This window comes from Hibiscus syriacus, unplaced genomic scaffold, assembly GCF_006381635.1.
Source record: "Hibiscus syriacus cultivar Baekdansim isolate YM2019G1 unplaced genomic scaffold, ASM638163v2 tig00116937_pilon, whole genome shotgun sequence".
NCBI lineage: Eukaryota > Viridiplantae > Streptophyta > Magnoliopsida > Malvales > Malvaceae > Hibiscus > Hibiscus syriacus.
The window spans coordinates 263718-276256 of record NW_024063475.1 but is presented as its reverse complement, the minus strand read 5'-3'; the positions used below and the strand labels follow the sequence as shown (position 1 = coordinate 276256).

General features: G+C 33.1%; 1 protein-coding gene across 1 annotated transcript; it reads right to left on the bottom strand.

Annotated features, from left to right (window-relative positions):
- Window positions 1–286: 286 nt before the first annotated feature.
- On the bottom strand, window positions 287–2802 carry LOC120187986 (protein Daple-like). The gene is made up of 4 exons (XM_039191558.1): window positions 2664–2802; window positions 1942–2190; window positions 1193–1411; window positions 287–958 (listed from the first exon to the last, which is right to left on the bottom strand). The coding sequence occupies exons 1-4, from the start codon at window positions 2715–2717 to the stop codon at window positions 746–748; spliced, it is 735 nt and encodes a 244-aa protein (XP_039047489.1). The 5' UTR covers window positions 2718–2802; the 3' UTR covers window positions 287–745.
- Between the last annotated feature and the right edge of the window lie 9737 nt (window positions 2803–12539).

Sequence of the window (12539 nt, the reverse complement as noted above, 5' to 3'; positions counted from 1 at the left end):
ACATTGAACGACCAAAGACTCAATAACCCTTGAAAATGACATTCAACAAGTTCCAATTTGGAATCCAAATCCTTGAGATCTCTTTCTATTTTCGAACTGCAAACATTTTGTGAGAAAAATAAAATATTCCACAGGAGCATGATACAGTTTGTAAATTCCACTAGTTATGCAGGAACAAACACAAAATTTTATGTTAAACGGGTGAACCTATAATATTTTAGGAGACGAAAACATACTATCAATAAAAATATAAAGAAAATAGAATTTGAAATTTTCAAGGAGCGACCGCCCCTATTTGTTCCCCTTGGACCATCCATGTACCTACGTATAACATGATAATACATAAAACAACAAGAGATGGCATATTAATTACAAAATCCTAGCCAACCACCTCCACACTATTAACACAACTGAGACTCACCGTTGTAATCTTGAAGATTGGCTGACATTAAAAGGAATACAAGACAACAGTTGCAGACAAGTGAGAATGGTAAGGGGGATGTTCAGAAGACATATATGGCTGAAAAAGAGCAAGAGAGAGGAGATCAAGGAGAATATTGATAGAAGATCTAGCTCGAAATTATGGAAAGAAGAAGACAGGTCAAGAACAAGTACAAGAAAGCCAAACATATGGCCCCAAGATGAGCAGAAAGTGTGGCAAAGAAATGAGATGTGCTAAGAAATAAATATAGCACATATTGTTGATCGAGAAAGAACAAAAAAGTGAATATCTTGAATTAGTATTTTAGTTTAGGGTTATCTGTTCTTGCTTCTTCTCGTTGTCACTAATAATCTTCCCACATAAAGCATCATTCTGCACCTTGAGTACCTTATTTTCAGTTCTTAGTTCTGCATTCTCCTCCACAAGCTGTGTTAGATGACTGTTAAGATCGACATTCTTCCTCAATGCAGCATTTTCGTCTTTTAGCTTCTCATTTTCAAGCCGCACTGGATCAGCCTCCAATAAAAAGAACTGTGTTAAAAATCTATACCAACATAGATTCATATTTAAGCTCTAACATGTAAGAGAGTAACAAATGTTATGAGAGTAGTAGTTTGTACTTGATTCTAATTTGAAAAAAGGAAAAAAAAATACACTTCTAGTACTACTTTAATAAATATTTTCTAAGTTAATTCAAGTTCGATTCATTTACAACCCTAACTGAGAGTAGAGAGTGAAGTGGAGACTTACTAAAAGTTCCGAAAGTGTTTGCACGAGAACATTTTGCTTATCATTCTTGTGCTTCAACTGGAAAAAATCAGTCCTCAAGCGATCAATCTCTTTTGCTTGATCTATCAAAGTTTTATTCATCAAAGCATTGTTCTCTTTTAAGGATACATTCTCTTTCTTTAAAGATTCATTTTCTCCAGTGAGCATCTCCAAATGAAATTGCATTTCCACCTTCTGATTCTGTGTAGAAAGAACAAATGGGAAAATGACGTATTATTGAAACTAATGAAATCGTCATGTACATTGCGATTCAACTCTTAGAACTCCCTTCTTAATCTCACACTTAACCTCTAGACTCTGATGCCTCTTTCTTGACCTACTCAAAAAGGAAAAAGGAATAAATATTGGCAGAGAAGTCTTGATAGAAATAAATTTTGAATGAAAATATCGTACTGAACAAAATCAACTAGAATATTTATGGTCTGATTTGATTCATTTTGTAATTTCTACTTTCATTAAACAACACTTTGAATACAACTCTTTAGATCTGTGTATAGGCATATTTAGATTAAGAAAATCAAAAGTTAAATTTCATACAAGCTGAAAAAATTAAAGTTCAAATTTAGCCTTGTTTACATTCTAATTTAGGTATGAAGAAAAAAAAATCAGAACAAATATTGAATGAAATTCAGACCCTTTTTCCTAATGCATATTAAACTGCACCTGAATTCTTGCAAGAGAAATGAGATGAAAAGGATTAGGGCAGTCACCTTACATCTTTCCCGATATGCCTTATCCTTATTCTTTTTCACAGCTCTTTCAGATTCCAATGAACTCGATAAGTTTCTTTTCGAAAGACATGGGTTGGAAATGGTTAGAGAATGGGATGCTTGAGTTGTGCTTGCATTAGTCTGGTTTGGGACTACCTCATTGCTTGTTCCAGGTTTAATATTGCTTTGAGGCCAGCGTGAGAGCTGTGAAAGTTCCCACTGTGGCCCCTGAGACTTTGATCCCCAATCCTAGAAAGGCAACAAATTTTAATTCAAGCCTGAACAACAATGCTACCAAATTCAAGTATAGCTTCAATTCCTATTCACAAAGCCTAAGACATCTTGAAATCATATCTGATTATCCTAAAATATGAAGATTATTAAGTTTTCACATCGATCTATAACAAGAAAGAGTAGGTACAAGATAATTTTAATTCAAACCTGAACAGTACACCAATGCTACCAAATTCAAGTAGAGCTTCAATTTCTATTCACAAACCCTAAGACATCTTGAAAATCATACCTGGGTTATCCTAAAATATGTAGATTATTAAGTTTTCACATCGATCTATAACAAAAAAGAGTGAGTTCAAGATAATTTGAGGAACTGCACAAAGTAAATACGCAAGATAAACAAAAAGAACAAGACAATATGATCTGGTTTTAGGAAGTCTAGTCAACAAAAAATATAAAATATATTGATTATGATAAGAGGTGCTTACATTTTCATCATCATCAGAGAGTAAAACATTCTTAAAGAAGTCTAGGTCTTCCATGGATTTGCTTTAGCAGTAAAGAGAGCATTTTTCTTCGCTGTGTATTGTATATATACAGACGAGAAAAGTGAAGACTCGATATTTCAGTATGGATGACTCGCACGCAATCGCGTGATCCCGTTAACTTTTTGTTCTTGCAAAATGTATTTGTTTTGGTAAAATAATAAAAAGCGTAAACTACACCCAATACCACCAAATTGTAGGCAGTATATTGTTTATACCACTGAACTTTTAATTTTATCAATCATAACATTAAACTTTGATTTTCGTTTCAATTATACCACTGAACAGTTAAATAATTAATGGCACGATGATGACATTGACGGATTTTTATGTGGACACCTCACTAAAACGACGTCGTTTTGGTCCGAATGTTAACGATTTAACGACTCAATGGTATAATTGAAATAAAAAATCAAAGTTCAGTGATATAATTGGAAAAATTTAAAGTCCAATAGTATAAATGATACAATGCCTAAAGTACGGTGGTATCTGGCGTAGTTTACCCTAATAGAAATTAGGGTAAAGTTCACAAATGGTATTGTCACTATAGATACTATTTTGTTGAGTTCTCGACTATTAAAAGTTATAAAATTGTATTCTGATTGTTTATAATATTTCAAACTCGTTCTTTTTCATTAAAAAATTAACAGTTGTCTACGCTATACACTAAAATGTTGAATAAGATAGGATATTCATTTGAGATTATGAGATCAAATTTTATCATATCTCAGTCAGCAAGTTAACGTCTAACTCAGACTACCGTTAAATTTTTAATGGAAAAATACTAGTTTGAAACATAATAAATAGTCAATGATTATTTTGTAACTTTTAATAGTCGAGGAACTCAACAAAGGAACTTCCAATAGTTGGGGACCATTTTATAAATTTTAATAATCGAGAGACTCAATAAAATAATATCTTATAAATAGGGAATCATTTGTTTACTTTATCCAAAAATTATTATATAATAATAAATTTAATCTTTAAAATTTTCATTTTATTTCATCCTAATTTTAATTCTAATAATATTCTATATTTTAATACTTTCCCGTTCAATCCATGTCTTAAGAAATTTTATACCATGAAGAAATAATAAATGGGTAAATCACAAATTTGATAATTGAACTTTACTCTCTTTCCTATTTTGCTCATTATACTTTAAATCTTTTCAATTTTCTCATTGAACGTAATACATTTATTTTTTTTGGTGACATACTCATTAAATAGTTAACGACGTTAAATTGAGCTGTATATAGATGCAAAACGATATCGTTTTGGTAAAAATTTTGTTTTTTTAAAACGACGTCGTTTTTAATGTCATTAACTATTTAACGACTGAGTGGCCAAAATATGAGATAGAGTAAAGTTCAATGCCCAAAATACCCTAATGTATTAAGTTTAGTGAGGAAATTGAAATTTTTTAAAGTTCAGTGAGTAAATTAGAGAGAGAGCAGAGTTCAGTGATGAAATTTGTAATTTACCCATAATAAGTTAAGTGCTTGTTTAGTTAAATTATTCTATTTAGGGTTGAGTATTTGTTGAGTCGAGTTTACGAGTTCTATTCTACAACTTAAATTTTATTTTTAATTTTTTAGAGTCGAGTCAATTTTATGAAATTCTAATTAAGTAGTTCGATTTTCTGTTCAAACTTAATTGTAAATGTTTATAATGTTATTGTACTAATTAATTTAAATTTAAACGAATTTTTATAATTGTATATGATATACATATATCATGCAGAGTAAAGAGACTCGACTCGAACTTAAAAATCAATCCACCAATTACTAAAAAATTTGAGTTATTCGAGTCATATTTAATTACTCAAACTTTATTTATTTTTTTAAATGAAGTCGAATTTATGAAATTACGAGTCAAATTAAGTTAAGTAGAATATTTTAACATTGAGTCGAGTTTAACTCACTCGTAATTCTATTTTCATTTTACAAGATCACCATATGTATTTACTTCTCTTGTATTGAAATTACATAAATAGAAGTGGAAGTGTGACATTTCTAAATATTTCCTTTTTTCCATTAAATTTGTCTCTTTTAGATTTTGTATCTATTATATTTTGGAGATAATTTTATCATTTCATTCATTTTATATAACTTGACATAAGATTAAATTTATCTTCTAAAATTATGCGCATCATCTACATAAAATAAAATTAATGGGAGGAGTAATTTGTTACAAGAAATGAAGCTTGATTGGTATTTCAAATACTGTAAGTTAAAGGGTATTTAGTCGTGTAATTTAATTTTATGACAATATTATCACCCTCAAGAGCAGAACTAATAATTTATTATATAGGGTTAAAGTATTTTTTATTTTTCATAAATACATTTTTTAAATTGAGGTTGCTTGATAAAATTTTCTTTATTTATTTTTAAAAAAATATATTTTTTAATATTAATTGCCTTGGTCTCGCGAGGTTCCGCCCAACCTTGTGCATCATTAAAATGTCATTATAAACTTTCATTGTTTATTAAGTCCTCCTCTAATGGAAAATTAAGGAGTAGTTATGTAGTATGGCGGCCTTATTTAAGGCTATGAAATGGAGCAACCGAAAATGTTAAAAAATATTTTAACATTTTCGGTTGAGCACAACCTAAAATATTATTTATACAACCTAAAATGTTAAGTTTTAACATTTTCGTTTTCAATCGAAAATGTTATGAAGAATGTAACATTTAACATTTCCAGTTGTTAATCGAAAATGTTAAAAAAATTAATATTTTAGGTTGCACAAATGTTAAAAAATTAACATTGTAGGTTGCACTCAACCAAAAATGTTTAGTTTTTTTTTACATTTTCGGTTGTGCCTTTCTTTAACTTAAATTAGGTTGTCGTTCCTTAGACATTCACAAAATCAAAGTAGAAAACATCACTGAGATGTTAAACAATCACTTACCAGTGACTAGGTGATAATATAAATATCATAGGTGATTGAGAAGCATAGGTGTATACATAGGGGTGTTCACATCCTGCAACGTCATCGAGGTTGAGTTTCTTCTTTTATCAGTTGAGAGTGTTGAGACACCTTTGCGTCTCTGTAATTAAAGGAACATTTTGATCCATTCTTAACACCAATTGAAAGAGTAGAGATGATGTAAGGCACTTGTACCTTCTCAATTGATTGTGGATCTAGTAAGGAAACAAAACAACCTACATAAGTGAATGGCTCAAAACAGATGTTTAAGGGTGGTAAACGTATAGGTGAATAGGTAGGTTATTTAATAAATGAGAGATGGAAGCGCAAGATGATTGATATGGCTATGAGTTTGGTTAATGAAACAATGGGATGGTTGTGAGGATAATATCTTAAAGAAGACTCAAAGAAGAACCGATGCTATAGAGAGCAAAGACCCAGACTTTATATTGCTTCTTTAAGGGGTGGTATAAAGGACTTTGACCCACTAGTTATAAGAACTATGAACCAGAAGTATCAAGGGGAAGGGGATTGACGCCACAAGTATAAAAATACTTGATAAGTCGATAAAAGTCGCCGGGACTTAAGAAAGAGAATAATCTTACTTGTATTAATCAAAAAGGTCTTAATACAAATGATATATGCTTTCCTATTTATAGGAAATGGAGAGGCATGGCCGAATGATTACAAGGGGATTCGGCCAGCCTTGTGCCTTCCTATAGAGTTATAATTTAATTACAAAATAGAGATGATGGTTCAGTTTAAATGGAGGGTAATAACCCTTGGCCTAATAGCTGATGTGTCCCTTCATGTTGGCGCCGAATTGGATGGGAGATGATGCTTGGCCGAATAGGGAGAGGCTCTTCATCTTGGCGCCTAAATGAGACCACATGCAAGGCACATAGGGGCTGGTCATATGGCAGCACATGGGTGTTCTAGGGAACCTTGTGGTGCAGCCTTGTGCATGGAATGATGGCTGGTCATGTGCTCCATCTTGGACGTGTATGTGTCTCCTTCCAAGCTAGGTTGAGTGTGGAGCTAGCTAGCAAGCATGGGGCCTGTTTATGAACAAGCTTCCTAGCCGAGTCCTTGTGAACTCCATAATAACATGTTCAGCTACATTTAGCTACCATTGATATCACTTTTTGGCAACTCAGCTCGAAATAGTCCAACTAGCTGAGTTTAGCTAGCCTTAAGCTCCTCGAGCTGAATCGAGCTTTCCTTAGTGTTCCATGAGCTGCCATGTACTTTGTGAGCTGTCTGTGAGCTACAAATGACATCCAAATTATCCACCAAGCTACCTCAACATGCATCACACTCCAATGTACCTACATGTGCAAGGAAACAAGGTAAGTCCATGATATTGAGCTGATATGAGCTAAATACCTTGCTGCCATGTATGATTATGGTAATGTGAGCTATGTTTGAAGATCATGAGCTAATTATATCATCTCAAAATATGTGTAAGATAATGCATGAAGCTTAAGAGCTAATATGAATGCATATGAACTAATGAAATGATTTATAATGATACTGCCTTGATGTATATATGATAATCATGCTTAATATGATTATAAGGCTATCCTAACATGCTTAAATATCAATGTGCATGTTGTGTTCATAATAATTATTCTTTAACTACATAACAAGTATTCTTATCATGAAATGTATTATATAAGCATATAGTATATAAACAATATAAAGTATATTCAGTATAAAGATGTTCAAGAGTACTCCCTTTGTATATAAAATGTGCTTGCATCATCCCCCCTTCTTTAGGGCGATTTGTCCTCAAATCGAGTTCATTCTGTCCTTGCATAGCTTCACGTCTCCTTGCTAAAAGAAAGCATCCTTTGAACGTTTGTGTTCTTCCATTAGGTATCCTTTCATAAGATTTCCCTTTAGGTATTTCTTTGGAATATGATTTACCAACATGTACCTTTTGAGAATGATATTCTTTTAAGGATATCCCTTTTGGAAGTGACCTTTCACATGGTTGGTCCTGAAATGTGAGGAGAGAAGAGGTTTCAAATGAAGGGTTACTTACCTTTTGGTGATTAAAACCCTTGGTGAAGAGTTGTGTCTTTAAATTCCACCCATCACCAATTTTTGTATGAGACCCTTCATTTTCCAGCCTTGAACCATCGTGTTTCTCTATGAAGAAGTTTGGTGTAATGTTTCATTCTTCTTCACTCGTCATTGGGGTTTTGTCTTTGCTGTACCTCTTTTGGAGTCAAAGGCATCAAGGTTACCTTGAGTCCATCATGCTTAAAAATATATTGATTGTGATAACAATCATGAATGGCCCTTTTTTCATACTGCCATGGTCTTCCAAGTAAGATATGGCTAGCATGCATAGGAACAATGTCACAAAGCACCTCGTCCTTATATCTACCAACTGAAAAAGGAATTAGAACCTGTTTGGTAACGTTTAACTCACCTCCCTCATTGAGCCATTGGAGTTTATATGGAGTGGGATGCTTTAATGTTGCCAATCCAAGTTTTTCAACCATAAGAGTGTTGGCTACGTTTGTGCAACTTCTTCCATTGATGATCATTGTGCAAACCTTGTCCTTGACATGGCATCTTGTATGGAATATATTGTTTATTTGAATATCCTCTTGGGATGTTTGTGATTGTATGCACCTTTTCGAAACAAGCATCTCACCATGGTCTGCATTTTCTTCAGTTTCTTCATCTTGTATTGTTTCAGGTTCATCGTCAAAAATAGGCTCATCAGAATCCGATACAATATCTCCATTGTCAAGTACCATCATGGCATTTCAATTGGGACATTGACTAGCAACATGTTCTTTCCCAAAACATTTGAAACATTTGATGTCTCTGGATCTCTCGAAAGTACCGGTTTGCTTTTCTTTTCCCTTACTAGATTCGCCCACTTGTTTAGTTTTGGAAACTTGTATATGATCCTTTGCTTGTGCTGGAATTGGTTTCCTGAAGGTGATAGGCTCTTGCTTCCATTTGGTGGCTGAACTTGGACTACTCTGATGGTAGGTTTTCCTTTTGAGTTGTCGTTCAATTTTCATGGCCACATGTACCATCTCTTCAATCTCTACATAATACTGAAGTTCAACAAGGTTAGCAATATTAGGATTTAAGCCAGATAAAAACCTTGCCATGGTTGCTTCTCTGTCTTCATCAACATTGGCTCGGATCATGGCTATCTCAATTTCTTTGAAATAATCTTCAACGCTCTTGCTTCTTTGTTTCAAATTTTGTAATTTATGGTAAAGATCTCGGTGGTAGTGAGTAGGCATGAACTTTTTCTTCATAATGGTCTTCATTTCTTCCCACATATTGATGGGGCATTCACCATTTCATCTCTTGAACTCACCAATTGGTCCCACCAAACTAAGGCGTAGTCTATGAATTCTATAGCAGTAAATCTGACCTTCTTTTGCTCCGTATAATTTTGGCATTAAAAAATGTGTTCGATCTTGATTACCCAATCAAGATAGGCTTCAGGATCAAAGTGGCCTTTATCATATCAATCATGACTAGACCCATTAACGATCATGTATACAAACACATTCAAATGACATAGATCAATCATAGAGTGTAGCATGATAATTACATGCAATGTGAACTACAAAATGTCTATTTCTAACTAGATCAAAATTTACTAAAACTAGAGTGTGGATAAACCAAAAAAAAACTTTATTTCTATAGAAAATAACCTTAAAATAAATATCTTTAAACTAAAGTAATTGAAATTTTGTTTATAACAAACAAGTATTTTTAAAGTTACGAACTTCCACTATAACTGAATATCTTTAAATGATATTACACTCACATGAGTAGCGTGCTCATGAAAGACCTTGAGTGACAGTTCCTTAGTAAGCACACAATTACAAGTTTATATTAATATGCTCTATAGATATATGACCACTCTGAATTTTCTTTAACAATCAAAAAACATAATGTCTATGTTCTCAGACTTTAAGGAGTTTCTATTGTATATGGAATAAAGGATTGTAACTTTGTTGTCACAAATAGCTTAACTGGCCTTTCTCATCAATCCATTATTAGCAGTTCATGTGAAAAAAAATTCACATCCATATTCCAATAAGACAGAGTCCATAAATCTTATGATCACTTACTTACTAGACCTCCGATATGTGAGCTTGTAATATTTTTTTGTTCTTAAATGTATCATATGAATCAATTTGGTTGTTATCCAATGATCCATACCCAAATTGTTTAAATATCTGTTTAATATCCTAAAATTATACGATATGTCCGAATGCATACATATCTAAGTATACATTAAGCTCTTTATATATTTATGAAGTATAATGAATCTTTTACATTTCATTAGTTTCAAAATCATTCTTAGGGCACTAATTAAAACTAAACTTGTTTTCTTTTTTAATAAGAGATATAAGTTGGTTTACTCCCATTGAACTTGCGATATACACAATCGTCAACCAAATTTATCTCAAAACCAAACGAGATAATCACTTAATAAAATTTGTTATACCATTAAAGATAGTCATACTAAAGCTTATAAATAGATTTCCTTAATTTGCATATAATTAATTTTGTATCAGAAGTAGAACCACTATGAATTATTGTGCAAAGTTTCTATCTTTGTAACTTCCACATCAAAGATTTTTTAAATCCAATTCACTCCTTTTATTGGTGATCTTCTGTTGATCGATAAAACGAACACATATGTCAATTTTACCATTGAAACGAGTTTATATATAATTAACTTTATGATACATGAGAAAAACTTATTGAGGCTTACCAAAACCTCAAAAATGTCATCCGAAATGCTCTACGTAACCCCCTAGACCCGACCTAGACGTTATGCCAAAATCTAAACAGTTACATATATTATTCAAAGATTCTTTTTATATTTAAAATAATGTTAAAATGCATATAACAGTCTAATATGAAATTTATCCATAATAAGGATTCATATGATAAACATATATATACATATACCAGAAAATGGTATAAAACATTTACGAAACAAAATAACGGTAATACATATATCTCAAGACGGTAGCAAAACATGTGCCACCAAAGTATAACAAAGGCATATAGAGATATATATTAGTACAAAAGTAGGAGTAGTTGATGTTCATGATGTCAAGTCTGCTATTATCTGAAATGGTTAAAATTTACGGAATGAGCTAAAAAGATCAGTGTGCTCCTCGCGGTGTATAAAAAACATTAAGATAAAAATACTTAAGTATAAATCAGTTTATCAAACATGTTTTTAAAAAATATGAACATTACCCAAATTCGATCACCAAAATGTGTAGGTTCTCTAGAACCGTACATGCACCTGTACACCCGGTAAGGGCTTACCTTGTGCACAAAGTAGAAGAGCCTGCGATAAGGTATTATCCTTTACCCAAAGCAGAGGAGCCTATGAAAAGTGGTAAGGTCTTACAAGTCATAGAGATCATATCAGGAAACACACTTGTATCAGTCTGAGTAGTATGATAAGGAAGCCTACTACTGAGTCTGTCGATCTTGATCAGCGGCAGCGCTAGTCCTACGAATCAGAAAATCCATATTGGAATCATGATATGAATAATATTAACCTTTATTTAAACAATTTACAAAAACCTACGGATAACTTTCGTAGAACGCGGATCGAGCAGATCTAAAAAATGATAAACACCGGATCTAATCAACCCTCGATCGGGTAAAACACGAGTATCTTCATAAAAATCAATTCCATAATCAAATCCAAAAAAATTAAGTAAAAATACCAAAAACACTAAGAATTTTCGGATTAATGGGATCAATTTGGGGCTTTTGGGTCAGAATTTGGCAAAACGAATATCAGAATCAAACTCAGGAAGTCGAAAAATATAAGATATGTCATTTCAAAAATTTTGACTTTATGGGTCAAAGTTAATGATCAACGTTTCATGTTGGACTAGGTCAGATCAGGTCGGATCGGGCCAGGCAGGTGGGTCGGGTTTAGGAAGACGGGTCAGGTTCGCGTAGGATCTAGAAACCACCAAGTGATGGGACGTCCACATGGCATCGTATAGGGTCGATTTTTTTTTTTTAAATTCATATAGCTATTTTAAGGGGTTTTGAGCACTTACCAAGCTTGGTTCACAACAGTGAACGCTGAAGAGTTCGATTTCGAAATGTTGGAAACTTTATCTTCCTCACCCCCTCGTACACTGGTGACAACAGAGACAAGAAAGACACCGGTGGACTCGAGACGATACAAGGAACAAGATGGTGTAGGAGGTATCGAAAACGAAGCAACGATCGGTGATGAAACGACGATTAAATATTTCTTTTTAAAAGAGGAAAATATTAAGAGAAAGAAAATTTTTAGTTTCCAAATGGAAATTTTCTAGATATAGGGGTTGTCATACCCCAATTTAGGGGTTATATTTTAATAAATTAAAGTATCGAATTAAAGTCGTAACAAGGGAAAAGTTAGGGACCAAAATGTAAATTTCTAAAAATTATAGCTCAGTTTAGAAACCTTTGGAAAGTTTAGGGTCTTAAACTTAAATTTTACAATTTTTATACATAATGAAAAATAAATTTACCTGATCTGTTAAACCCTAAAATTTCCCCAAATCAAACCCTAATCCTGAACCCCCAAAGTTCATATCCTTGTCAACCCCTTTACCGCCTTAGACCGCCACCGTCCAGCCACCCCAGCTCTAGCCACCACCACCAATAGACTCACCGTCGAACAGTGATCAAAACTCGACCCGCCTGTCCGACCCACCCCACTTGGTCTGATCCAGTCACTTAGTCAACTCATTGACTTTGACCGAGTTAACTCATTGGCCGATCTAACCGTTGACTTTGACTGAAAAAGTCAAATTTTTTGAAAAGCCCTATTTTATGCTTTTCACTTACTTAGTCTGAATATG

Coding starts and splice junctions, on each gene's coding strand:
- LOC120187986 (XM_039191558.1), bottom strand. CDS start 2,717: ATGGAAGACCTAGACTTCTTTAAGAATGTTTTACTCTCTGATGATGAT. Junction 1,412..1,941: donor CATATCGGGAAAGATGTAAG/GTGACTGCCCTA, acceptor CTTTCTACACAG/AATCAGAAGGTGGAAATGCA. Junction 959..1,192: donor AAACACTTTCGGAACTTTTA/GTAAGTCTCCAC, acceptor TTTTTATTGGAG/GCTGATCCAGTGCGGCTTGA.